The sequence below is a fragment of the Aulostomus chinensis genome, chromosome 4 (genome assembly GCF_037954235.1).
Source record: "Aulostomus chinensis isolate RoL2024-O1b breed Wild chromosome 4, RoL_Achi_v1.0, whole genome shotgun sequence".
Lineage (NCBI taxonomy): Eukaryota > Metazoa > Chordata > Actinopteri > Syngnathiformes > Aulostomidae > Aulostomus > Aulostomus chinensis.
Window position 1 is genome coordinate 9,713,986 of NC_141323.1, and position 26,882 is coordinate 9,740,867.

Sequence of the window (26,882 nt, forward strand, 5' to 3'; positions counted from 1 at the left end):
CGAGAGTGAGCCAGAGGCTCCAGGCGTGGCTGCGGCTCATCCTCAGGAAGCCTGGATGGACGTCATTGACAACTGCCACAAACGTCCACTGGGACTCAAGGATGGACTGAGAGAGTTTTGGTGGTCAGTGGTATCAGTGCCTCGTTTTCTGTTTCAGATTGAGAAATGGCCAGAAACCGGGTTTGTGAAGAAGCTCCAACGCCGTGACAACACCTTTTATTACTACAACAGGAAAAGAGAGTGTCAGGATGGTGATGTACACCAAGTCAAAGTATTTGGATACTAAATCACACACACCTGCGGGCCGCGGCTCGGACGAAGACGGCCCTTGTGTTCAGTTTTGTATTGCTGCTGTTTTGGAATACACATGATTATTACCTTGCATGTTTTTGCTCATCAAAATCAGCTCCTGGTACAATCATTCATTAAAATACTCCGGCTAACAGCAATACTGACCTTTCTTACACCTCAAACTGCCCCAGTAACACAGCAGCTCTCACATTTTAAGAACACGAACGAGGCCACAGCATGACTCCCCTGCTGTTAAGAATGAAAATATGTGAGAATAGGAGGTAAGTATTAGACATGTGGCGCCACAGTGAAGAATGTCACGATGATTCCAGATGTGAACGAACATGTGGACCCCATCGTCACACCTCCCTCAGCTCTGGCCACTGTGTGGTTTTCTGTTCCTTCAATCTCAGTGAATGTTTGTGCCAAAATTTGACGAATTTCCTGAAGCTGAAACAAATGTTCATATAACATGACCTTTGACCTTTGACCTCCGAAATCTCTCCCAGCTCATCCTTGAGACCCGCTGATCATTTGTGCTAAATTTAAAGACATTCCCTCAAGGTGTGAGAGGGACATTGTGTTCATGAGAGTAGCACCCAGGAACCCAGTTCCTCTCCCATGACTTGCGTTCGGCCTCAGGACGAATGTAGGCCAGCAGCAGGAGGCGGGTCCGTCCCTACTTCCTACCCAGAACCTGGGCCTGTATCGCACCCATTTTCAAAACTGGCCTCGGCTTTCAACCCATTACCTCCTGTGTGGAAGGTCTGGCTCCAGGACCACGTGTCCATGACCACACACACAGAGTGAAAACAATACCAGCCTTATCCTGCAGCCGCTGGCAACACAGCGAAAAGCCCGAGGACAATTTGTGTGTTTATGAGTTAATTAATTACATCACTGCAGAAACCAAACATTTTCCTCCATAATAAGATCAGAGGCTTTGAGAGCAGAGATTTCATGCTGACTCACAGTAACATTCATGACCTTTTTAGAATGTGGAGTGAAATGCAGCTGGGATTAAGGTCGGGGCTTGTCACGCCTTCCTCGTGATGGCAACATGGGGGGTGAACTTCATGGACCCCTCAGACGGTCACAGCCCAGACCTGCTCCTAACCCACGGCTGTACTTCGCTGTTCAGGAACCGAGAGGTTTCACAGAGAGTTGACAGACACAGAGGCTGAGGCGGCCGACCACGGCGTAGCAGGTGAGACCAACACTCAGGCTCCTCATTTGGTTTGCTCACTGACAGGCTTTCACTGAATCAGGTCAAAGGTCAGTCCTCCAGCATCGTCATGATTATGTTGTGTACTCTTGGAGGTTTATAGGATTGCTCAGTGGTTGGAAGTAATATTTTCACGAAGTACTGCACTTCAGGACAATGTCAAGGAGTCTGTGCTTTTATTTTTGCAGGCTTTCTATTTTTGCTTCATGACATGAACTTGATCCCATCAGTTATTAGTTTTGAAGACAAAGAATTTGCTTAGAATTATTATGTAGAATGTGTAGTTTTACTCGAAACTCACGTAAACTCAGTATCAAATACCTCTACTTTGAACGAGGCTTTCCAGAGAACGGTTTTATTTGGGCGTTTCGGCCGATTTCGTGAAGGGGCTGCCGGCATACTTGTTCCTTCATTTGTGTGCAATATCACCTTTGAGGGTCCCACGGTGCTCTGACTCAAACTGTTGATTTGGGGTCCAAAAAACAACAACAATTACATGAGAATTCTCTTTGCCCTTTGGACCGTGGCGGGAGCAAACCAACAGCTTCCACTGCTGGAGGCTTGAATTTCCACGGAAGCCTGGCACGCGGCGACGATTTCGCGGAGTTCTCGCCTTTACCGGCTCGAGCCGAAGTCACCTGGATGGACGTCGACGCAGACGGTGGTCACTGATTGGTTATCAAGGGTTCACACTGTGAGGCGCAGCTTCACATTCCGAAAGAGCCACTAAAAAGGCGGAGGAGGAGCCTTCAGTCTTAAATTGCCAGCTTGATGAATGGAGTCTGGCTTGGTGCTGCGAGCCTAGCCGGAATGCGATCGGCTCAAAATTTGAACTCGCCTTTAACAGCTTGAACTGACGCCACCGACCCTTTAATTAAACCCGTCGCTGCTCCACTCCTCACAAGTTGAGATTCCGGCGGGTTGAACGCGGAGATAATCAGGCAAGTGTCAGAGAAAATGAGGGGGTGATGGAGGTAGAAATACTGCTTCTCCATTCTATAAAGGTACTGTTTAGTGACGGCAGCTGAGGATTTATCCGAATGGTTAGCCTAGCTTCGTTAGCAACTTGCTTCAGAGGTGGCCTTGCTAGGAGTAAAGCTCAGGTCAGCTAGTAAAAGTGTCACTGGTTTCTGTGTTATTGGTAGTTTATGATAGGCTACAACCTGTGTTTTCTGTTGCTTCTTCGCTTTATGGTAGCAAGTGGTGGGTTAAAGCTGGTTTGGTGATAACTTCCATGCTAACAAACTGTCTGGCTGAAGTTGGTTTCGTAGCGTTGCTAGCAAACTACCTGCTAATCAACCCAGTGGAGGTGATAGTGTGAGATTAGAGGCGCCGTCAGCTGTCGGGGGACCTGTGCTGGGTGATCTCTGAGGGACCACACGAACACCTGCTACTCTGAATTAGGAGATCAGAACCCACAGCGACGGTTGTTACACTTTTCTCTTCTTCAGTTTTTCACTTTAAGGAGCTTTATTGGGGTGACAAATAAGTTGTTCACACTGTCAGAGTAACCATTGAGAGGGAAATCAGCACACTGGAACAGGTTGCATTCCAAAAACGAGTGGAAAAGAAGGAAAACTGGAGTAATAGTGAAGGACATGGCATGACTAAATGGTGTCCTTCCGAGGATAGAGTTTGAAAATGGCTAAAATAATAAAGTTAAAAAAGAAAGGAATTCTGTTGGTGCCTTAAAAATATGAAGTGAAAAGTATTTTTAATTAAAATAAAGATCAAAAAGAGTAATAATATAATAAGAATGTTATATTATAAATGCATAAGAGTTTAATTAGAGTTCGGCGTGGCTCAGCGGTAGAGCAGCCATCCAGCAGCTGAAGGGTAGCTGGTTCGATCCCCACTTCCCCCCGGTGACCATGTCCAAGTGCCCTTGAGCAAGATGCTGAACCCCTGATTGCTCCTGATGGCCCTGTGATGGACTGGTGACCCGTCCAGGGTGAACCCCGCCTCTCACCCAATGACAGCTGGGATAGGCTCCACCCCCCGAACCTCAACAGATAAGCAGTATAGAAAATGGATGGATGGAGGATTTTGAGTAGATATCTGATTTTAGAAAAATATATATTCCTGTTAGGAATGGATGTCTGTTTTTAGTCCAACTGAAATAGTCGTTGTGAAGTGTTTTGTATGACGTAACTCTTAAGGACTGGTAAAATCAACCTATAGTTCCCTCGTAATTAGTTTCTATCAAAAACATGCCATTTGTGAACTGGTAATGTGCTGGTTAGTTGGTCGTGTGTGAAATGGAGTGCGTGGCAGCCGTTTGTCAGCCGGCGGACATCTTCTACCTTTGATGTTGAACTCTCGCTCAGACACTTCTCTGAACTTTCATAGGACAGACTCATTTTTCCCCTGTGTTTGGACCTGAGCGGCTATAAGACCAAGGTAACTGTACATGAAGCTGCTGGTCGAAGAGAAGATCCTTGATCCTTCAAGCGTTCCCTGAACATACGCTCACACGTGAACCCAATATTTCTGCTCTTGGCTCGGTTAAGTCGAGGTCTCCTCTTAAGGAGCCTAGTGAATCACAAGGCTGTGCAGGAATGTAGCTTTAGGGCGGCTATATGCCATTTCATAATGAAGCTCTTGTTTTCCGCTGTGAGTTCTCTGCTATGAAAGCTGTGCAACCGTTTTATTTCCATTCCTGCTGCCTTCTGACCCAGAAAGGAAAGAAGTCATCAGCTCGGCTGGCGTGATTGTGAACGGTTGTTTGAGGCTACACCACCGCACACGAGCTGGTTCCTCCTCAGCCTGCGTTCAGGAAAACGTAGCTGTAAACTTCTGCAGCGGCTGAAATGGAAATGGGACTCTTTGTTTTTCTTTCATCTGAGCCTGAACCTTGAGCTGAATGCGCTCGCTGGCTCTGGTCGAGTTATTTCTGGAACATCATGAGACTCATAAGAAGTGAAATCTGTGAATGCTGAGTGCACAGGTTTGAGTGATGACAGCCCGTCATCCCTCCGTCTGTAAACCCGCCACATTTCTGAAGCAGTGTGTCATAAAACCTTCATGCCAGCAGGTTGGCCACTGGTTGTTGACAAGAAAAAATCAGTTGATACAACAAATGACTTTGTTTTCTTACTTTTATGTTTGTTTGTTTTTGAGAAAAAATACTTTAGATTTTCCATTGCTGTTGTTTTCAGGACTATGACAACTTTTAGGGTAAACATCTCTTGTCCTGATGGAGACCCTCCTTGAGGCAGTGATCCTGTGTGTGCGTGTGTGTGTGTGTGTGTGTGTGTGTGTGTGTGTGCGCGCGCGCGCTCCTTTTAATATGGTCTTCTTGGTGGGTTCAGGACAGCGTCGTGGCTTGAGTTCATATGGAACCTTTCACAACACATAAACACGTGTTTCACCGCTGGCGGGTTTCACCCATGTGCTCCTCATCTGTTGTTGCAGCTTCTGCAGACAAAACTCAGGGTGGAAATGTTCTCTTTTGCTTGTTCCTGAGTCAGCTGACGTTCTCAGTGTGGGGGGCCTGGATGCAGGTATCCCCCTCACATGCAGCTCTTCCTGTGTGTGGTTTAGAGAGACCTGCTAGCTGAAAGGAGCAGAGGAGTGCTGGGCTCTTGAGGCTGCTGCAGTATGAAGAAGTTGGATTGTGTTCTGATTTCTGCTTCCTCTTTCAAACAGCTGCCATCATCACCATTGCGGCTTGCGTTCGAACGTCAGCACTGCTGGAGCTCGTTGTCAGACCTGACGATAGAGGAAGTGAAGCAGGAGAAGCTGCAATAAAAGCCACTTTGTCTTGAGTGCTGATCAGCAGCAGTGGAGCACGGAAGTCAAACCAGTGCTGCTTTTAGTGAGAGAAACTTCCCATTTGTGAAAAGAGAAGCTGTGATTCGTCTCGATAATTTCATGTTCCTGCATTTGCTTCATTGTTGGAGAGAATAGAAACCTGAGTGTAATTTAAAAGTCCCGAACAGAAACATGGTTTCAATTACTGGACTGCAACCTTCCACACCACATAAATCTGACATACCAAGAAATACTTCCCCCCCATCAATCAAATATTTACCAGGCCAAGAAGAGACGTGAGAGCAGTGACCCAGAGAAATACCGCCACTGACAACTTGACCGATATCTTCAATATTTTTTGTTTATCTTGTGACTTTTTTAAAAAGTTCTGTTTTTGGAAATGAGCTTCAACACTCCTGAGAGGCCAATGGAAATGTCAGAAAGTGTCCTGTCTTGAATCGACATCAAAGAAAGTGAAAACAGAAGTGCTGCGTCTGCGTTGGGATCCAGATCGTTACATTAGCCGGCGCCTGGGCTCAGGCTCCGCCCCTCAACAAGCGTTTTGTGTGATCTTGCTCAAACTGACAGACGTCAGTGAGCTCACGACCTGACTGACCCTGAGCTCACTTTGTTTCACTATGGAAGTTGGTGTGTGCGTTGTTCTCTCTGTTGTTTCAACCTAAGGAGGATAAATGTTTGGACGAGTCACAGCAGGAAGTGCTGACGTAGTTGTGAGGAAGTCGATTCGCTTCTCCTCCCTGAGCTTCCTGTGGCTCAAACGTCTGAACACACTTGTCTCCTGGGTACAGCGAGCCACCCGCCTGGCCAGCAGAGTCCAACACCACCATGTCCCCATCAGCCTGTTGACAGCATCCCCAACACTGCAGAGGGACGGCTGGAAGCTCGCCGACTGGCTAGTATGCTGCACTGGCACCGTGTGTCCAGGGGGCGCTGCTGAGAGGTCAGAGGTCAGTCAGCCATGGATGACTTCACCTCCAGGACGTACGGCACCAGCGGCCTGGACAACAGGCCTTTGTTTGGGGAGACGTCGGCACGGGTAGGGACCTGGTGTGTGTGTGTGTGTGTGTGTGTGTGTGTGTGTGTGTGTGTGTGAGAGAGAGAGAGAGAGAGAGAGCGCTTGCGTTTTCTGTATCTGTCACGACATTTCATGGTGAGAAAGTTAAATAGGGTGGACAGGACGGACGCGTCTCAGGAGTAAATTTAAGCAGGAAAAATGTTTTCAAACGTCTGAAATAGTGCTGATGCACAGTGATACACGAGACAGTAGTCAGCTTAGTGAAGTGTTTTATAAAGTATTTGTTCTTCTGTGTGTGTGTGTGTGTCCTGTGCTGGACCTCTCTGTTCACACTCCTCACCCCGACTAACATCTGATGCTCGTGCCTTCATGATCTAACATTTACACTCACCACTTCCTCGCAGGATCGAATCATCAACCTGGCGGTGGGAGGATTTACATCTCTGATTGTTTTGGTAAGTCTTCTATATTCCGATGGCGCTGAAGCAGAAAAACAGATGGAGGAATCACGCCAGAAACCTCCTGATGAGTTCCCAGCGCTTGTTGAGGCTCTTCATGTTTGTGGTTCTCCAGGTGACCGTCATCAGTTCCTTCGTGTTCCCCACGTTGCCTCCACGACCGCTTAATGTCTTCTTCGCTGTGTGCATCCTGTTAGCCTGTGGCTCCACCATAGTGCTGGTAACACACACACACACACACACACAGAGTTTAACTGAGAATAATCAGAGACTCGGCGACCCATAAATGTTGTGAAATCATGTGTGTTGTCCTGCTCAGATATTCTGGTACCGACAGGGCGACCTGGAGCCTAAATTCAGGAACCTGATCTACTACAAGCTGGCGTCCATCGTGCTGCTGTGTCTATGTGCCAACCTTTACTTCCATGACGTCAAGTGAAGACGGCGATGAGGAAGAGGAGGAGAAGGAAGGGACAACATGGCCTTGACAGACGTGTGGATGGACAACATGGAGGTGGATCAAACTCACGGTGAAAGAAACGCATAGCAGAACTCATCAGACACTAACTTGGAAGCTGGTCTGGAACCTGGAGGAGAACCTGGAGGCGTCCAGACGCAGCGTGATTGTAGGAGGCTGTAAATGTGCCTGGAGACACACAGCTGGAGCTGCACCGCCTGGAAACATGGCCTCCTCAGCTCCAGCCACCAGCCGATGAGCTGGAGAGGAGCTGCAACGGGCAGCTCTGCTCCGCCGGGATCTTCTCTCTCTTCAGATGCCTGGAAGTGAGGCAGGTCGTTAAATTGTGTCACATCGTCATGCCTCAGGACACAAACTGTGTTGTTTATGAGGCTCAGTGTGGAACGTCAGTCGCTCTGAAAGTTCAGCCAAACTATAAAATCAGCTGCTGCTTGTTTATGGTGCGTTCAGTGTCACTCGACAACTCATTCAGTCAGAAATCATCATCATCACCTCGTTGATGGCCCTAATAAACACCAGCCATGATGATGCTCATCATACGCCTTTTTACAGATTGTCATCACATTCAAACACCTGCTAATCTGCTAACAGGTCGTTAGCAAACCAGGCTGCAGAAGCTGCCTGAGAACATTTTCAAGTCTTAAAAGTCATCCAGCATCCACCCATCAGAACCCAAAACCTAAACTTGTTCCTGCTAATCAAGACTTGAATGGTCCCAACATGTTGATGCCTCGGTCATGTGACCTCAACATTTTCCCCGATGACCTTTAGTGACCTCCATGACCTCTGTAGGTTCCTCTAGACTCTTGTTAGCAACCCGGGTTTTTAAGACTCCACCATCCACCGGTCTGGTGTTTACTGGTGGATCTGATGTAGAACTGAACCTCCACCATCCACCGGTCTGGTGTTTACTGGTGGATCTGATGTAGACCTGAACCTCCACCATCCACCGGTCTGGTGTTTACTGGTGGATCTGATGTAGAGCTGAACCTCCACCATCCACCGGTCTGGTGTTTACTGGTGGATCTGATGTAGACCTGAACCTCCACCATCCACCGGTCTGGTGTTTACTGGTGGATCTGATGTAGAACTGAACCTCCACCATCCACCGGTCTGGTGTTTACTGGTGGATCTGATGTAGAGCTGAACCTCCACCATCCACCGGTCTGGTGTTTACTGGTAGATCTGATGTAGAACTGAACCTCCACCATCCAGCGGTCTGGTGTTTACTGGTGGATCTGATGTAGAACTGAACCTCCACCATCCACCAGTCTGGTGTTTACTGGTGGATCTGATGTAGAACTGAACCTCCAACATCCACCGGTCTGGTGTTTACTGGTGGATCTGATGTAGAACTGAACCTCCACCATCCACCAGTCTGGTGTTTACTGGTGGATCTGATGTAGAACTGAACCTCCACCATCCACCAGTCTGGTGTTTACTGGTGGATCTGATGTAGAACTGAACCTCCACCATCCACTGGTCTGGTGTTTACTGGTGGATCTGATGTAGACCTGAACCTCCACCATCCACTGGTCAGCTGATGGTTTTGACTTGAGGAGTTGTCTGAACACCTGAACGCACCTTTAGATTTGCTCTTCCTATGTCTGAGTGTGAAACCCCTTGATGCTGCAGCGGTGGAGATTGTGGTGAAACTGATTCATGCTAGATTGGAATGTGGTGGTCAACACCAACCTCAAGAATTCCTCAGCTGATTGGGCTCATTCAGGACCAATCAGACGGAAGGTTGCTGCCTTGCCGCTGACAAATCTCATGAGGTGTCACTGTACAGCTGAAGGCTTTTAGGCATTTCTGAAAACATTCCTCAGCAAACTGAATTTGTTGCTGTTCAGATTTGAACCAGCTGGGTTTTTCTTTCAGCCAGGATTGACAGCATGTAAACACACTCAGGCTGTTGGGAGTCGCCTGCTAACGTGCGCTTCACTCTCGCCCGTCCAGACCGGAGCAGATATGTAGCTGCCCAAGTCGGTTTTGACTCACCAGGAACTGTCCCTGTTTCTCACGAGTGTAACGAACATGTGCAACTCCAACTACTCCCATCATCCAGTATCACGTTGCATCAGCAGATTTAGAGGGTGCAACATCTCGCTTGTTGAGCCCTGATGCTGAACATCAGCGTGTGGTGGGCTGAGCTGGAACACCCCAGCAGAGGTACAGACTCCTCCAGCACCAACGATGGGAGCAAGCCTTCGTGTCTCAGGAGCCACAGAACACAAGAACCTGACAGTTTCCAAGATGAAAGCTCTGCTGTCTTCTGTTTTAAAGAGGATTTCAGCTCCGCTCTGCCGAGATGGCGTGGAGGCTGAAGTAGACATTAGTAGATGATTCCGAACACGTGGATGAGCCAGAAAGAAGGGATCAGCTTCCCTTCAGTATCGTAGCACAAACTAGCAAACAGCAGAAGCTCACCAGTAGCAGGACTCAGAGGTGAATAGAAGCCAGTCAGGAGGTTTGGCTCCGCCTGTCGCTGCTCCTCATCAATTTTTTAGCTGTTAAGTCATTTTAATGCGGATTCACTGCCAGCTCTGCACCGCTGGATTAGTCACAGCGAAGAAATGGAATCATTCCACGAGACTTCCAGCTGAGGCAGACCAGCCTCGTCACAGTGATACTTCACCCAAATACCACCGTTTATCAAGCGCTCACGGCTCAAGGACAGCTGCTTCCCTGCACGACTTCTTGGTGAAGGGAAAATGCCAGCCTGGCTGTTGGTCTCTGGCGCTTGAAGCTACTGGAGAATATTGACAGCAGTAAAACTACAAAGCATCTGTTTAAAGCCTCGAAATCTACCTAGTTTTACACTCAGTAATCCACAAATACTTGATTTGACTGAAAACCTGCTGTTCCAGGAGGGGCCCGGTTCGTATAAATCCCCAGTCAAAGTGCTAGTGGATCACCGATCATCCATCTGGATTAAGAAGACCTGGATTATAGCAGGCAGTATGGAGAGACTGAGAATTGACAGGAGCTTTCTGGATAGTTCAGCTGTTGTTAGCCGTCAGTCTTCATTAGCTTCAAGCTAAAGCTACGTGGCTGGTTCCTCCTGCATTCTGGAGTCACAGAGAGGCGATGCAGGAGGGAAGCCATCTCAATGAGCACAAGACTCCTGTTCGTGAGCTCTCATGAGGCTCAATCCACTTTGAGTGAAGCATCACTTTGTTGTTTGACATGGAGATGTAGCACCAAAAGTTCTGCCATTTTAAAAAGGCTGAGCTTTTCAGTGACGTGGAGAATAAAAACGATAGCGTCGACGTAGCTGAGCACCTTCACTAGTAACTGTTAGCACAGTGTGTAGCTGCTGAAGTGAAGGAACACAACACACAAGTAGAATGTCAAAGCGCTTACAGTGGGCGGGACTTGGCACACAATAATGTACCCTCTTCATTTATGACTTAACTGATAAAATAAATTTCCAAAGACACGTCCAACCCTGCCTTTGTGCTAAGCTAACTAGCCTGGGTCTCTGCTCCCTAGAGGACTGTCTCCATCTTGTCTGGCTCTGAGGACGATGGGCAACAAGAGACTTTCTCTAAAAGGTTCTTGCCCCTAAACACATTCTGGTCCCGGGTTCTGTTGCAGGACGCGTATGAACATTCAGGCCAAGATGCCCAAAGAAAACTTGACCAATGCCAGTTTGAGCTAATAACAATAAACCACCACGTTTGTTCAATGACGAGACCAAAGCCCGCGACACGCTTGTCTGTCTCACTTCTCCGGAGTGTCAACTGGAATCTTTAAACCAGCGTTCATCTTTTTCAAGGTGCTGGGCTTTGTAGTTTTTTAGCAAAGAGGAGGAACTAGTTTATCTGATGGGTGAATGAAGCCAAGCTTGCCAGCGTAGGAGGTTTTCTGTCTGCAGGACCAAATAAACTACAGTTTTTGTGTTTTCCTGGAAGCTTTGGTACAAAAAAGGAGCTTTAAGGTGAAGAGGAAGATGATGTCGTGCTCACATGATCTGCAGTGGTTCTTCGTTGCATCTGTTCATGGATCACCAGCTGATGTTCCCTGAGTCTAGGTGAAGATCTCTGGGTGTTCAAGTTCAGACTTGAGCCGCTGCAAACGTCTGAAGTAGCTTTCAGTTGTGTCCTTGTTTTATTTACCTGAGTGACAACATAACTGACAACACAGTGACAAACTTGGGAAAACAAGCCCCGCCCCTCACCCGAGGAGCTCACCTCGCCACGACTCTAGGATTGTCAAAGCCATGTGTTTCTTTTTTAAGTGTAATATTTTATGGAATAAATAATTGTTTACCCTCAACGCCTCTGTGCATTCTGATCCTGACAATCACGTTTACGCTGCTGGGGACAAGTTCATCAAGACGCTGAGGCTCATTTTAAGACATCTCAGTTTAGATTTGTTCTCCCAAGACAAAACGTTCAATTTCACCCGAACGGAGACGTGAACCCAGCGCCACTGAACTGAACTTTCATGACGTTTGGTCTTTGAAAACATGCTGTGCTACAGTTTTTTATTCACTCACATTTCCCGCCAATATTGTGGCTATTGAGGGCTGAGTCACTCATTTCTGCCACCTCATGGTTTTCAAAGAAATGAAGAGCATTTGATGGAAACCATTCAGGAGATGATTAGCAGGAAAAAAACTGAAAATTTAGCAAATTAAAAAGGTTCCGCTTCATCCCTCCAAATGCAAACATTTGTTCATGTAATTACTGCATGAGTCATGACGACAGCAAGATGAGCAGAAGATGTCTGTTAACTGATGGACAGGTTTTGGTGGGAGAGACGAGGGTTGACCTCACTGGTCACAGGAGTGTTGGTCTGTCGCTCTGCTTCTCCTCAGACGTCTCTTCAGTACCAAGCAGTGGCGCGTTAGTGACAAACGTTGTTGTTCACCTCAACGTCTCTAATTTTTTGCCTGAGACTTTTCAAAGAGCAGATATAAAATGAGCCTAAAAGGCCATAAAGAGTCAGGGAAGTTTATTGGTAAAAATGTGCATGAACCCTGCAAAGACATCTTCACATGCAAACTTTGATGTCAAAACATTTACTTTTGACTGAAGCTCATTTAGGTTCTGTTCTAGTAACTGTCAGAACTGAAGAGATGCCTCAGGGACCAGGTTCGTTTGTAGTCCAACAGGAAGTGGTCATCTCCTGGTTCCTCCACCAACAGGAAGTGGTCATCTCCTGGTTCCTCCACCAACAGGAAGTGGTCATCTCCTGGTTCCTCCACCAACAGGAAGTGGTCCTCTCCTGGTTCCTCCACCAACAAGAAGTGGTCATGTCCTGGTTCCTCCACCAACAGGAAGTGGTCATCTCCTGGCTCCTCCCCCAGCAGCCAATAGGATCGCTCCATGTGATTGTGGTGATTGAACCAGTAAATCAGCTCTGGTGAACAAAAGTTGATGATCTTCCAGGTTCAGTTCATCAAGATCATCTTCACTAATGAACCCTCTGATGATGCTGGAAGCCTGGATGCTACGGTTAGCAGTGCTAAGCTAACGTTAGCCTATGGAGGAACTACACCAGGGTCACATGACTTCAAGGTCACCACCACTAAGCTTCAGGCTTCTTGTGTTTCCCTCTGATGACCTTTAATGACCTCCATGACCTCTGTAGGCTCCTCTAGACTCTTGTTAGCAACCCAGGTTTTTAAGACTCCACCACTCTGATGTAGAACTGAACCTGCACCATCCACCAGTCTGGTGTTTACTGGTGGATCTGATGTAGAACTGAACCTCCACCATCCACCGGTCTGGTGTTTACTGGTGGATCTGATGTAGAACTGAACCTCCACCATCCACCAGTCTGGTGTTTACTGGTGGATCTGATGTAGAACTGAACCTCCAACATCCACCGGTCTGGTGTTTACTGGTGGATCTGATGTAGAACTGAACCAGTCTGGTGTTTACTGGTGGATCTGATGTAGACCTGAACCTCCAACATCCACCAGTCTGGTGTTTACTGGTGGATCTGATGTAGAACTGAACCTCCACCATCCACCGGTCTGGTGTTTACTGGTGGATCTGATGTAGAACTGAACCAGTCTGGTGTTTACTGGTGGATCTGATGTAGACCTGAACCTCCAACATCCAGCAGTCTGGTGTTTACTGGTGGATCTGATGTAGAACTGAACCTACAATGCTAATATCTTCAGCTGCTGGAACCACACACCTGGTTTAGGTCCCTCACCTGGAGACCAGGGAACCGGACTCTCAACAAAACTAACTTACCTACAGGTTTTAGAATTCTGGCAAGCAAAAAAAGGGGAATTTTCTTTGGAATGACTCCATGATGATGTTTCGAGCTTCATGTTCAGGGTTTTCTTGTATGTATGTAGGAACTTGTAGTTTAATGGAGTCGGTTAGTTCTGCAGCCTGATGAAAACTCAAAGTCACTGACGGCCTTCGGCGTCTCTTTGGCGATGACGTCAATCGTGCGTTCACATTTCCTCCAGGGTTTCTGAACGAAGCTCCGAATACTTCAGAAAGCTTCAAAGTTCCACTTCATTTTTGACCAAACAGGTTTAAGAAAGTTCTCGTCCCGGGTCACAGCTCAGGAGACCATCTTCCTCCAGCTCATGAAGCAGCAGCAGCAGCCAGCGGCGGTCAATCCTCTCACCTTCCGGTTTCAGTCTGAGCCTTCCTGGTTCTCCAAGATGGGATCTGAGGACCGAGACACAGACCTGGTGATCACTGATTCACGCATCAACACGCCTGATCGTCCTGTTTGAGTCAACAACCAAACGCTGTCGCCGTAATCTCAGAGATTATCTGGTCTGTTACCTGTCAGCGTGCTGCTGATGTTGGGAGGCGACACAATCAGAACGGCGCTGCCAGACGATATTCCAGAATGCTCCGCTGGATCCTTCCCTGACGGGGAACTCAACTCCTGACGCACACACACACGCACACACACACACACACACACACATTTTAACTTCCTTTGACATTCGCCCAGAGTAACACCGTATCAGCCGTCTGACTCGTTCTGTGAGTGATGGATGCAGGTTCAGTTAAAGTTACTTACATAAAGAAAATGAACGGAGAAATAAAAGTAAAGGATAAAAGCTTGAGGGTCAAAGGTCATGTTAATACCTTATCAGTGAAGCTGTCAGCCATTGGCTCCTGAGTTTCTGAGACAACGTTCTCTGAAGGTTCCAGAAGACTGGTGGCATCCAGGTGGTCGTTCTGGCTCTGCCCCTCTGTCTCTGCAACCAGCTGTGATTGGCTGAGAGGGTCTGAGGAGGCGGGGTCAGGGGTGACGGTCTGGATGATCACGCCATCGCTGGAGCAGAGGCCGTCCGTCTGGAACCAGCATAGTCAAACCAGTTAAGACCAGTACAGAACTGGCAACTGACGAGAGAATTAGTTTGAGGACCCACCGACAGGCTGTGGAGGATGATGTGTTCATGTGATGCGGGCGAGGAGCTAGTTGTCAAGGTAACAGTACTATTATTGGCTAGGCTGAGAGGAAGGCCCTGACTGGACGCTGTCTGGAGGTAGTAGGTCCCCGGGGTGCCGGTGGGCTGCAGGTGAAACGACTGACATGACAAGAGAGAGAGAGGTGAGAAACACTGATGTAAACACTGTAAACACGATGGTGTGACATCAGGTGGCGCCTGGACTGACGTACCGGCAGGATCTCGAAGGTCTGCAGGGCGCCCGTGTTCAGGGTGATGGTCTCACTGTCGCTGGCGCAGGCCGATGAATCTGAAGCTGCCACACCCACAGACATGTCATGGTTTAACGACCGGCTCCACAGTTCACCTGAGACACACGGCAGCGAGACTCACCCAGGTGTGTGATCTGCAGTGGGATCTGAACGGGAATCTGCAGCGCCGCAACAGAGCTGGGGGCGGGGCTACCACTGCTCTCTTCCAATCGAGTGAGTCGGATCTGGAGTGAGGAGGCGGAGGAGGGACTTCCTGGTACAGTGGATGTCTGGGAGGACGACATCACCTCGTGTAGGGCCTTCAGCAGGACTATACACACACACACACGCGCACACACATGAACACACAAGAATGTTTGTTGTTCTCTCCATAAAAACATGGATGAATGTTGCATCCTCATCATCACATGAAACAAAAACTTGACATGGAGCACAGAATCCATCAGGTCAAATCAATAATCCAATATGGCTGCCGCAGGAAGTTAGCGACAGTCACCAAAACCAAGTTGAAAACTGTGAAAGCGTTCATGAGCCACAGTGCAGTCACTTAATGTTAAGTTGGACACAAACTTCAGTGATGAGCTACGTGGTGTAGCGTTTGATTCGTGTTAGTTGGCGACTCCTCAAAGGAACATGGACGCCATTTTTGTTAAAATGACAGATCTTCATTTTATCAAAGTAGACCCGGGCTTGCGACTCAGACGCCATCAGATGACACATGGGACTGATTGTGGTGGGCCATGTGGTTCATATGTGTGAATCGAGAAATCTGTGTGTGTGTGTGTGTGTGTGTATACCACTGAAGGGGATCTCCTTGTGATTGGCTACTTGTCTCTTGATGCTCCACCACTTGGATCTCAGCCACTGAGGCGAGCGGACGCTGCTCCACCCACCGGCGAGATCCTCCCACTTGATTTCGTTCTCGTCTTCCACCTCCAGCTCCAGAATCCTGAAACACACGCTCAGTGTGACCTGTGTGTGCAGTTGAGAGCGTGTTGTAACAACAGCAAACACACCCGTCCCATCCACACCTGCGTGTGAGGTTCAGGTCGTCCTCCTTCGTCCACTCGGTTCCGCCACTGTGTTTCCAGTTCAGGTAGTTCAGCCATTTGGACCGACACTGTTTCTCTGAGCGCGTACGAACTTGATCTGCCACCGACGCCCAGGACACGCCTCCTGTGACAGCCGAGCCTGGAGACACGCCCGCCATCTCATAAACCACCTCGGCCAGGCGTCGCTCCTCGTCTTCGCTCCACTTTCCTGATAAAGAACACAAACTGGTGTTTGATTTCAATGCGTGAAGGCAAAATGAAGGTTAAAACCAGACACACAAGGATTCAACTAAATTCAGTCTGACGCTTTAATAATAAAACTAAATTTCATCACAACGTCATCAATCCTCAAATCTGTTGAGAGGCAACAAGCATAGCCTAGCGTAGCGTAGCATAGCCTAGCGTAGCGCTAGCACTAGCCCAGCTCCAGCCAGAGGGGAACAACGTCTGAAGCTCTTTTGCCCGTCTGGGATGGATCTCATGACATCAGAGTTCTCCGCCTCGTGAAGTCTGAGGGTTCCTGACTGCCAGAACGTTGCTTGGACGGTGACGAGTGCAACCACCAGATTTGCCTCTGCTCCTCCTAGCATATACGAATGCATGTCCGCCATCTTAGGCAGCGACCTACAGCCACTAGCACCGTTGAAACAACGTTAGACTGAAAGGTTCATGACTTGAAGGGCATCACAAAGCAAAAAATCCATCCATCCATCCATTGTCTTCCGCTTATTCCTACATTAAGGGTAAAGCAAAAAATACATAAAAGCAAAAAAAATTTTTAAAATAAAAGTGAGATGATGTCATCTTTAACAAATATAATCAAACATCATCTGCTGAGTGGAATTGAAGCAATCTTTACTATTCCCCCATAACTCCTTTTATGACTAGCAGGCTAACAGCTAGCAGCGCGTCAGATTTACCAGTGTTGCACGTGTCCTTCATCAGGCGGCAGCGGTCTTTGACGGAGGAGGCGCTGCGGCCCAGCGCCGCTCCGATGGTCGCCCAGTCGTTCCCGTGCTTCTCCCTCAGTCTGGACGCACAGCAGAAATTTAGGATGTAAATGAAAAAAAAAGATCCGTTTCCAAGTAAAGGCAGACAAACAAACTTCACTCACCCTTTTAGCTTCTCGATTTCGTCTGGAGTGTACCTGCGGACGAGAAGGTTCACCGTCACAACACCGTGGGCGCCTCCGTGACAACGTGTTCTCCTGGCAGACTCACTTGCCGACGTGGTTCCGGTTGTCGTACATCCGTAGAACTCGCCTGTAGACGGCGAACAGCGGGCGGTTTAAGCCCCAGGCCACCGAGCGGTAGAAGTCCTTCCTCTCCTCTTTGGACATCTCGAAGATGATCTCAGCGGGGTCCTCGATACCTCGACCCTAGCAAGAGGAAACACTTGAGTGTGGGTTGCCTGCTAGAATGCTGAAATTTTCATCATCAAGATGAGGACATTAAAACCCCAGCAGTCAAACCTGACATCGTAATATACACAAAACATACATGAACAAAAGAGAAAGACCTTTTCCTTACGAGTAAAATTGAACGGACAGAAACGAAGCTAAAGTGACAGAAAGAGGAGGCTAACCTACCTTCACGTAACGATCGATGTTGCTCATGAGAATATCGATCTCCTCTTTCGACCACATCCCCTGCTTCCACTTGTGACCTCAGAGGACGAAAGCTCAGTTTTACACTTTTGTTCCAATTCTACTAAACTGCTGTGCCTTCAGTGGGAGTCGCTACCTTTGCCAGCCAGCGTGTCTTTGTCTTCTTTGGTGGTGAACCAGGCCTGACTGACTGGTGACACCTCCGCCTTCTCACTGGAGGACAGAGAGTCCTCATCCTCCTGCAGGACCTGCGCGCGCGCGCACACACACACACACACACACACACACACACACACACACACACACACACACACACACACACACTTTTAAGGGTAAAATGTCTTCTATGTTCTTATGATGTGGCTTTTGTATCCTGGAGGAGCCACGGAGAGAGAGATTCCTGTTCTTTGAGGACACAACGTACAAACTGTCCCTCCCTTTGGCTTCTCGGGGACGGCGCATGGTTTCATTATGTCTGTAAAATCCTGAGGGAGAGCCGGACAGACGTGAGGTCACAGTGACTTTTGACACCACCACAATCAAATCCTTTAGCATCCACGCGGCCCTTTGAATCACTCTTGAAGAGTTCCCCCTATCATCCTCCCGAGATATCACAGCAAGGATGAGGACAACGTCTGTACCTGGATATGAGCAACGCCTTCCTCGGACAGGTCTGCGTCCGCCGTGGCCGTCATCGTCACCTCAAAGCTCTCGTCGCTTTCCGCCACTGAGGAGACGCCAGACAGAAACAACAGAACATGTTGCACATGTTAGTTAATCACGGTACGACCACTGTTCATGTGGCTCCACCCCAAAAGGACATAATAAAACTATGTTAGGAAGCAGACTGTCCTCATATCCGTTCAGGAAACTCTCTTATTGTCCATCGTCTCCAGAAACGGGCAAAAAGATGGAGACCCTCCTCTCGGGAGCAGAGACCCAGGCTAGTTAGCTTAGCACAATGAATGGTAGTGGGTGGGAAGTGTTAGCATAGCTCTGTGTCTGACTCTAGGGAGGATGGACGATAGGAGCATTTCCCAAGAAGTTGCTCCTTCAAACTTTTGTCAGGTGTCTCATAAACACACAACTTCAGAAGGCGTCTCACTTGGTAAGGTGACCACAGAGAACTGCGGCGTGTCCGAGTCTCCCTGGTCCCCCGCGGAGAGACGTAGTTTCTTCTGAAGCGGCTCAGTGTCGTCATCTAGACACACAAAAGTTCTCAACACACTCACACAGAAGACTGGAGGAGAACTGGGATGAGGTGCTGTCAGGTACCAGTGGGAGGACAGTGCAGGATGATGCTTCCATCGCTGTCCTGCGTCAGCGTGACAGACTTGACCGTCTCTAACGCCGCGCCGTCCTCGTCCTCAGCCGCCGAGCTCATCACGCCCCTGAGAAACAGACACATGAGTTCACAGTGTTTGTTCATGCCAAAGACTTGAAGGTAAAACCAGCGGGTGAGCATCAGGAGAACGTGTCGCTCTGGGGGAGCGGCGTTGTCAATTCATCTGCGTTACACAAGTTTGTATCATATTCACATTTGATGCAGCCTGAAAAACACTTGCAAAGAACTCAAATTTGAAAAAGTAGCATGAATATCTATTTGAAAGCATTTAGAAAAAATATTAGATTTACCACATTGGTTACCCCAACTCCCATTCAGCTCTTTCTATGCACGGTTTCAATTCATGCACCCCCCCCCCCAAACAAAAAACAAACAAACAAAAACAAAACCCAAAATATCTCAAAAAAATAGTTTGGATTGGAGGAGGTGGAGCAGATGGTGTATCGATGCAAGACAGATGTGAGAAATGGTAACAGAGCCAAATTCACCTCAACATTAACAGCACTAAACACCTCTCATACTAAGGGATCCTTTATGAGGTGAACTGGTCAGAAACAACCTGAATGAACACTCCTTTTATCACAACCTGTCATTGTCAAATTAACCTGTGTTAATGGGAGCCAGTAATGCAAATAGCTTATGTCCTAAAATGTATCTGATGAAGTTTTAATTCACCTAAATTCATCTCATAAATCAATAGGGAACAGTTTTTGATGGTTCATTTAGATTAATCACAAACTACCACTGATTGCAGCAACAGCTTTTACTAGATAAATCTGAGGATGGTGCTAGGGCTTTAATAAGTGTGTTAATTTTCTACATGTGTTGTTTTTAAGTTTTCAGAATTAACCCGTGATTTTACCACACTGACGTGAGTCAGGAACGCCGATTGCTCGCTACTGCCCTCTACTGGGACTTTGACTGACACACATGCAGTGGAATGGCCAGTGTAATGGCCTTAAATATTAATAACTGCTGTTTTATTTGGTACAACATACATCCCGAGCAGGAGGGTGGACCATGGAATTAATATGTTAAGTCAAGTAATAACCGCTGGTGAATGCATGTTTGTGAATCGGGGGGACGAAATGTAAAATTGCTTTATTTTTGAACGGAGTTTGGCGCCGGCGCAGCCGCGAAGCTATTCCAGATATGTTCAGATTTCATTCATTGACCGGCGAGTCTTTACAAAAGTGATGATGAAGCAGGTGTGAAAGCCTGGACGGAGACTTTATCTACTGGTTGGACCACAGAAGTAGTCATGGAACCAGTTCTTTCTTCTGGGCACACCACTGCTAATGATGCTATGATCACCGTTAGCATACAAGCTAGCCAGCTAAACGGAAAAAAAAAAATCTCCGGCGCCATGTTAGTAGACAAGACGAAGCTTATGGCGTCTGTGCGGCTTCGCGGTCATCTGACGCTTTATTGTCCGTTCAGTGGCAATTTTGGGCACTCAGAATTCTCTGCGGGCTTTCCCAGGTCACCGCCACCAAACAGAAAGTGAATTTTGCTGATGATTTGGCTACTTACTTCCTGTTTTTGGTCCGGGGACTTGTGAGTTACCAGGATGAAGGTAAGTGCCAGGATGGAGGATGCGGCCGTCTGCGGCCCAGCAGGTTGCCAGATCCGAATGTTGTGCGTGTTGTGTGTGTTGAAGAATGGATAAATAGATAAATTATTGAATAACTAATGAAAACATCCGGCCTAAAGTTATTGTACAAAGACATCTCGGCCCAAATTTATTTACCTTTAGGGTCGTAAAGTAAAGTAAAAATTAAATCTATGTTTGAAAGCAATAACAACTGATGGTATTTTGAAACCCCGCATTTGTCAATATAATACTATACCAAAAATCTTGCTTTTCAAATCTTGCCCAAAAAAATCGACATATTTCACATCAATACACTTGAGCTTTACACAAAAGCTATGTTTGTATAGGACTGATGCACGCGCGCGCGCACACACACGAGCGCGATCAATTGAAAACATTTGGGTTTACGTGTAATGATCGAAACTGGCAACCACCATGTTCGCTCTAAAATCGTTACCGGAGCAACCTGGGTCTAAGATCAAGTTAACTAAAATTCCTGAATACGCGTCTAAAAATGTACTTTTAAAATAACAAATTAAATAAACCTGCGCCGTTCATCAAGCAGGGTGGATTTATGAGTCAACGTCGCGTAAGTCAGCGGACAAGTTTTGGAAGGTTCCGCCTTTGTTTCAACCGGACCTTCACTGGCGACGTACGCACGTAATATTCAACTTCCAAAAAAAGACCCATTTTACACATTTTAACAGGTGTTCACACAATTAAGCAGAGATATGGGAGACAAACCAGTGAGAGTGTAAGTGCGTCTGGAACATTCGACTCGTAACTATCGCTTGAAACGCGGATGAGGTCGAGATGTTTGTGTTGTTGTTGTTGTTGTTTGGCGAGATCGTAAACATGCCGAGGCTGGTTACCGGCTCCTCTCAGGGGTCACTACTGAGCTCCTGAGTGTTTGTAGGTGAACTGGACTGGAGGCGTTTGGTTGAACCGCCTCCAGGACCAGCTGGTCTCATCAGCTGAGCTGCCGCCGAATCTCATTCAGAAAGTTTCCGTTTAAGAGCCAGTCCTGCACCGGCCGTAGGAACCGTAAAAAAATAACTGCGACTCAGCGGAATACAGGCTCGCCGTTATGAGGGAACTCGTTACCCGAACAAACTGGAGAAGTGAGAACTCACCGTGGTAGAGGCGCGTGTGTGCGTGTTGTGACGACATTTTGCCAGATTGAGGCTGTTAGAAGCATCGGTCGCGGGTGTGTATCCTGGCTTCGTCTTCATCCAGACGCGGACGAAGTTATTGAGAGTCTTGAGTGAATCTTCGGAGAAGTAGTTGGGCTGTTTGTTTTTGTTTGCGTCTCATTTATGGAAGCATCATGTTTGTCTACAGCCTGGCCTGCGGCGACGTTGAAGGCAAACTCGACGCTCTGTTCAACCGAGTCCAAACCATCCAGAGGAAGACGGGACAGTTCGACGTGAGTCCCTCACCGATCTGGTTGTGTGGGTCACAGCGTCCATGGTTTCAGTTTCATTTGTCCTGTCGTTCTCTCCTACTCATCTTCAGTGATGAGAAACGTGGTAAATGTCATGTTCTGGCTTTTCCAAATGGTTTGGAAATGAAGAGAAAAAAGCCACTTCTGAAAATCCACGTGTTTTCGTGTGGGCCAGTGTCATATGAACTTGAGTTTGTTCAGATCATAAAACCGCTCTCAGGGAATGTCAGCCAAAGTAAAACTTACTTCAGAGATGTTTCCTGTACCTTAAATATTTCAAATTTTTGTGAGAGAGAGAAAGGGGAGAAGTTTAACAGTGAGGGGAGAGGAAATAATAATGATAAAATAAATTAATACCTCGGATTGAAAAAATGGGAAACAGTCGGGAACGTGGCGTCCACACGTGAACCTCGCTGCTCTCCTCCTGCAGCTGCTGCTGTGTGTCGGCGAGTTCTTCGGGTCGACGCCGGAGGCCGAGGCCGAGTGGCAGCAGTACAAAACTGGAGCCAAGAAAGGTACTGCGACCTGAAGAACGAGAGCCTTGTGCCGTGATTACGATTCATGAGATATCTTGAATTTTTGGCATTTTGAAAAAGCAAACCGATGCAACACGTCTTCAGAACGTTGGTGTTGGTGCAGCTGGGATCAGTCAACAGGAAACTGGATGCTGAGGAATTCTGGTTCCACGTGTGCTCTGGTTTATTTTGTCCCTCCTCAGCTCCCATCCACACCTACATCCTGGGAGCAGCGAGCCAGGACGCGGTGAAGAGCTTCCCCGGCTCTGATGGCTGCGAGCTGGCCGACAACATCACGTATCTGGGTGAGACCCGGCTGTGCGCCATGCTCCGGCCTCTCCTGGTCCCAGTTCCTAACCTGTCCCACTGTGCGTTCCAGGTCGGCGTGGTGTCTTCTCAGGTGTGTCGGGCCTACAGATCGCCTACGTCAGCGGCCGGGAGGCCCTGCAGGAACCGGCGCCGGCTCACTGCTTCACATCCAAAGACCTGGCGGCGCTGGTGGAGCCGCTGACCAGAAGCTCCAAGTTCAGGGGTGTTGACATCCTGCTGACATCACAGTGGCCTCGGGGGGTGTGGCACTACGGGAACAACCCGGTAACCACGAAAACTCTTGATGGTTTCACATACCGGACCTGCAGAATGTAACTGGTCCCTCCCAATGTTCCTCTGAGTCTCCAGATGCTGCGGCTGGACGCCAGAGTCCTGATCCAGGTTTAACAACTTCCTGTCCACCACTCATCTCAAACTCTTGTTGCAGGAAGTGAACTCAAAGTCGTGTGGAAGCAGCTCCATCGCCGCCCTCGCCGACCAACTGAAGCCGCGGTACCACTTCGCTGCACTGGAGGGCGTTCACTATGAGCGGGTTCCCTACAGGTGGGCCAGGCAGCTTTGCTGCTGCCGAGCCATTAAGAGCACACTTCTGTTCTGTGTTTTGCCGCCGCTAAAACATGAACGACCACGCGTGCCTGCGTCCAGCTGAGGCGCCGCACTGCTGCTGATAGCGAGTTTCAGGTCATTGTTCGGTTTTCCTGCTGCCGCTCCACTGTTCTGGGTGATTCTGTTCAGATTAGACTTCCTGCTCGCTCGGACCACAAACACTCACGTTGGCGGCTCCTGGCTGAGCGTGGAGGAGCCCAGCAGCTCCACGCTCAGACGCGGAGCCGTGGGAACCGACCCGGCGGCTCTGCTCGGCAGCCTGTCACAGCTCATGTTTCTATACGTCTGTTGGCACAGGAATCATGTTGTTCTCCAGGAGAGCGCCCAGCATGCGAGTCGCTTCATCGCCTTGGCAACCGTCAACAACCCCGGCAAAAAGAAGGTGTGTCTGCTTGTTGTTGATTAAGAGTGCTGCCCCCGCAGGTGGAAGGCTGTAACTGCAGAAATCTTGACACTGTGGTTGAATGTGGTGTTTGTTTCTCACCGCTCCGCTGAAGACAAGCAGGTTTCTTTTCACCGCAGTCTCCGTGAAGCTCGTCCAGCGTGTGGACGTTCACCTGCCAGTGTTTGTGTTTGCTGCAGTATCTGTACGCCTTCAACATCATTCCCATGAAGACGATGGATCCGTCAGAGCTGGTGAAACAACCGCAGGACGTGACGGAGAACCCCTACAGACGCCCCGCTAAGGACAAGACCGAGACGCTAAAGACGAGCTTCAGCACCACAGAAGAAGAGGTAGCAGCAGGACCGACGCCGTCCAAGTCTGATGTTTTTATGAGTCTCGCATACTTTAGAATGATTCCAGTCTTCTATTTTGGCGTGGCGTCCAACTCTTCCATCCATGGTGACGTATCTGATCCCACCGGTGACCGGAGGCGGATTGAGATCCTGAGCTGAACGAGCAGATGGATCTGATGACTCGCATCCAGAGACAGACACTTGTAGGCGATGGTTAAAAGCTCAACGCTCGTGCTGCCATGATGTTTTGCGTGTTTGGCTTTTTTCATTTTAGGACACCAGAAACTGGAGCCTTCGGTGATAAAACACAGGACTTTTTTCTTTCATTTTTATCCAAATGAAGAAACTCTTGGCTGCTGATGGCACCGAACTGCTTCCTCTAAATTAGCGCTCATTTTGAAATCAGCTGATAGAGACCCACTTTATTTTGAAACCCTGTGTCTGTGTCTGCCTCCCCCAGGAGCCCGCCCACCAGTTCTTCTTCGACCTGAGCCGGGGGCAGGGCGGCAGTCCTCGCGGGCGTGGCAGGAAGAGACCGACGGACGGGGACAGACGAGGGCAGCAAGACGGAGACGGACATCAGCGAGGACAACACAAACAGCCTCGCAGGCACCGTGAGTCCCGCCACAGCTCAGCCGGAGGAAGTGATGTGTCAGATTAGTGGGCGGAGCTAAGAAAATGCCTCTGTCTTTGTGTGCTCAGCTCAGCCTCCTGGTCCCTGCTGGTTCTGTCTGGCGAGTCCTCAGGTGGAGAAACACCTGGTCCTCAGCATCGGGACGCACGTGAGTCCAGTCCTCGCTCGCAGACACAGAACGGCGACTCTGATTGGCTTCAAGTGGAGTTAATAATGATGTTGTTGGCAGTGCTACTTGGCTCTGGCGAAAGGTGGCCTGACCCCGCACCACATGTTGATCCTCCCCATCGGCCACTACCAGTCTGTGGTGGAGCTGAGCTCCGAGGTGGTGGAGGAGATGGAGAAGTACAAATCGGCCCTGAGGAGCTTCTACCAGAGCAAAGGCGAGCGCTGCGTGGTGTTTGAGAGGAACTACCGGAGCCAACACCTGCAGCTGCAGGTAGCGAGAGCCTGCGACCAGCCGGGCTCCGCCCACTGGCGTACATCATCCTTGACCCTGACAGAATAATGTGTAATATTTCTTGTTGAACACTGCTGTGTGCTGCCCCCTTATGGAGTTTTAGGCCACAAAATGTGTCATTATTTCTGAGTCTGTGTTTGAATCCCGTTGTTGGGTCTTGATGGAATTCATCCATGAACTCCAGTGGTGGAACGGTGACATTTTGTGTCATCAAAATACTCACAGCGTGTGGAACGCCACAGAAACCTTGGTGCTTGGATTTGGCTTGAAAATGCTTGGGTGTGACTGACGTGTCGCTAAGAGGGTTGTTATGGTCTCCGTCCCGCCGACGTGTCAGGTGGTCCCGGTGCCGCTGGACCGCTGCGCCACTGAGGACATCAAGGAGGCGTTCCTGGTCCAGGCTCAGGAGCAGCAGATGGAGCTGATGGAGATTCCTCAACACACCGACCTCAAACAGGTAGCAAGCCTGTACACACACGCACACCCCAGCTGCCAGCGTCATGAGTATCGTCATGGTAACAGTGTGTGTTCTGTGTTGAGATCGCTCCGCCGGGGACACCCTACTTCTACGTGGAGTTAGACTCCGGAGAGAAACTCTTCTACCGCATCCAGAAACATTTTCCCCTGCAGTTTGGAAGGTAACAAACTTTTTTCACCTTTTTAAAACGATGACCTCATCACTCATGGTCGGTGATCAGTTGCTGATGGATCCTTCCGTGTTTGAATCATGGAATTGCTACATTTTAGAGGCTGAAATCTTCTGTAAATTTCAAGCTGATTAGATGCAGCTGAGATGAACTGCTGCCCTCTACTGGCTACTTCTGGTCCTGAGCATCGTGTGTGTGTGTGTGTGTGTGTGTGTGTGTGTGTGTGTGTGTGTGTGTGTGTGTGTGTGTGTGTGTGTGTGTGTGTGTGTGTAGGGAGGTTCTGGCAAGCGAGGCACTGCTTAACATTCCGGCCCGAGCCGACTGGAAGGAGTGTAAACAGAGCCGGGAGGAGGAAGAGGAGTCCTGCCGACGGCTGAGAGATGACTTCCAGCCATACGACTTTGCCTGGGACGACTGACACACACACACACACACACTCTCATCAATCATTCAACATACAATGATTTGTTCAAAATCCACTCAAAAACCAGGTACAATCATGAATTGATGTTTTGGGAGATTTGCTGATTGGATTTCTGGGTGCTAACTACTTGCAGCTGGTTAGCTTAGCATCACCGCCAACGTCACCACCATCACGTTTCAACTCAAGTGCCAAACAGACAACTCTTTATTTCCAGAAGGTCGGAGAGCGACCAGCACCTGTGACTTCCTGTGTCGTGAATGTGTTTCTCGGTTCGTCAGCGTGAGTTTATGCAGAGAACAGAGCTGTGGGGTCTGGTTGGAATAAACCAAACTCCACATCTTCCGATGTCCCAGAGAACATCTTGAAGTTTTCAATTCTCAGACCTGGCGGTTGTCAGCCATTTTTATTTTGGGTGTTTTGGTTTCTCTGCAGGAACTCAACTTCTCCAACTTTACAAATTAAACTCTAAAATTGGCTTTTGGCGTTTCTGCGGTTCTTCTGTGCAAAATGAACTCGGCTGGTTTTTAATGTTTTTCATGTATTTTGTAAAGAACAATTAAACTCTTATTTTGGGTCACTTGTGTCATCGT

General features: G+C 48.5%; 3 protein-coding genes across 6 annotated transcripts; 2 read left to right on the plus strand and 1 right to left on the minus strand.

Moving 5' to 3' along the window:
• Nucleotides 1-282: 282 nt before the first annotated feature.
• On the plus strand, nucleotides 283-11,535 carry tmem243b (transmembrane protein 243, mitochondrial b). Of its 2 annotated transcripts, none has more exons than XM_086201645.1 (5): nucleotides 283-1,498; nucleotides 6,079-6,326; nucleotides 6,710-6,760; nucleotides 6,879-6,983; nucleotides 7,083-11,535. In XM_086201645.1, the coding sequence occupies exons 2-5, from the start codon at nucleotides 6,249-6,251 to the stop codon at nucleotides 7,200-7,202; spliced, it is 354 nt and encodes a 117-aa protein (XP_086057771.1). In that variant the 5' UTR covers nucleotides 283-1,498; nucleotides 6,079-6,248; the 3' UTR covers nucleotides 7,203-11,535. The 2 variants fall into 2 exon arrangements, with proteins under 2 accessions (XP_086057771.1, XP_086057772.1); XM_086201646.1 differs by lacking the exon at nucleotides 283-1,498 and adding an exon at nucleotides 2,496-2,520.
• dmtf1 (cyclin D binding myb-like transcription factor 1) lies at nucleotides 11,218-21,868 on the minus strand. 2 transcript variants are annotated; one of them, XM_086201638.1, is made up of 17 exons: nucleotides 21,628-21,868; nucleotides 18,831-18,946; nucleotides 18,661-18,756; nucleotides 18,197-18,282; nucleotides 17,692-17,803; nucleotides 17,538-17,614; nucleotides 17,170-17,327; nucleotides 17,064-17,096; nucleotides 16,870-16,979; nucleotides 15,929-16,157; nucleotides 15,695-15,846; nucleotides 15,019-15,207; nucleotides 14,859-14,941; nucleotides 14,608-14,766; nucleotides 14,321-14,530; nucleotides 14,009-14,114; nucleotides 11,218-13,888 (listed from the first exon to the last, which is right to left on the minus strand). In XM_086201638.1, exons 1-17 carry the CDS (start codon nucleotides 21,690-21,692, stop codon nucleotides 13,854-13,856), a joined length of 2,016 nt encoding a protein of 671 aa, XP_086057764.1. In that variant the 5' UTR covers nucleotides 21,693-21,868; the 3' UTR covers nucleotides 11,218-13,853. The 2 variants fall into 2 exon arrangements, with proteins under 2 accessions (XP_086057764.1, XP_086057765.1); XM_086201639.1 differs by lacking the exon at nucleotides 21,628-21,868 and adding an exon at nucleotides 20,434-20,530.
• Nucleotides 21,094-26,863, plus strand: cwf19l1 (CWF19 like cell cycle control factor 1). Of its 2 annotated transcripts, XM_086201640.1 has the most exons (14): nucleotides 21,094-21,248; nucleotides 21,836-21,920; nucleotides 22,369-22,453; nucleotides 22,657-22,758; nucleotides 22,833-23,047; nucleotides 23,211-23,326; nucleotides 23,687-23,771; nucleotides 23,972-24,124; nucleotides 24,588-24,741; nucleotides 24,830-24,909; nucleotides 24,991-25,200; nucleotides 25,559-25,678; nucleotides 25,762-25,859; nucleotides 26,142-26,863. In XM_086201640.1, the coding sequence occupies exons 1-14, from the start codon at nucleotides 21,226-21,228 to the stop codon at nucleotides 26,284-26,286; spliced, it is 1,671 nt and encodes a 556-aa protein (XP_086057766.1). In that variant the 5' UTR covers nucleotides 21,094-21,225; the 3' UTR covers nucleotides 26,287-26,863. The 2 variants fall into 2 exon arrangements, with proteins under 2 accessions (XP_086057766.1, XP_086057767.1); XM_086201641.1 differs by lacking the exon at nucleotides 23,972-24,124.
• Nucleotides 26,864-26,882: the final 19 nt, after the last annotated feature.

Excerpts from the sequence above, each read along its gene's own strand:
- tmem243b (XM_086201645.1), top strand. The coding sequence starts at position 6,249 with ATGGATGACTTCACCTCCAGGACGTACGGCACCAGCGGCCTGGACAAC. Across the intron at positions 6,327-6,709 it reads TTGGGGAGACGTCGGCACGG|GATCGAATCATCAACCTGGC; the intron begins GTAGGGACCTGG and ends ACTTCCTCGCAG. Across the intron at positions 6,984-7,082 it reads GTGGCTCCACCATAGTGCTG|ATATTCTGGTACCGACAGGG; the intron begins GTAACACACACA and ends TGTCCTGCTCAG.
- cwf19l1 (XM_086201640.1), top strand. The coding sequence starts at position 21,226 with ATGGGAGACAAACCAGTGAGAGT. Across the intron at positions 24,125-24,587 it reads TCAGCACCACAGAAGAAGAG|GAGCCCGCCCACCAGTTCTT; the intron begins GTAGCAGCAGGA and ends TGCCTCCCCCAG. Across the intron at positions 25,201-25,558 it reads GCCAACACCTGCAGCTGCAG|GTGGTCCCGGTGCCGCTGGA; the intron begins GTAGCGAGAGCC and ends CCGACGTGTCAG.
- dmtf1 (XM_086201638.1), bottom strand. The coding sequence starts at position 21,692 with ATGCTTCTAACAGCCTCAATCTGGCAAAATGTCGTCACAACACGCACA. Across the intron at positions 18,757-18,830 it reads CCTGCACTGTCCTCCCACTG|ATGACGACACTGAGCCGCTT; the intron begins GTACCTGACAGC and ends TTGTGTGTCTAG. Across the intron at positions 14,767-14,858 it reads AGACCTTCGAGATCCTGCCG|TCGTTTCACCTGCAGCCCAC; the intron begins GTACGTCAGTCC and ends TTGTCATGTCAG.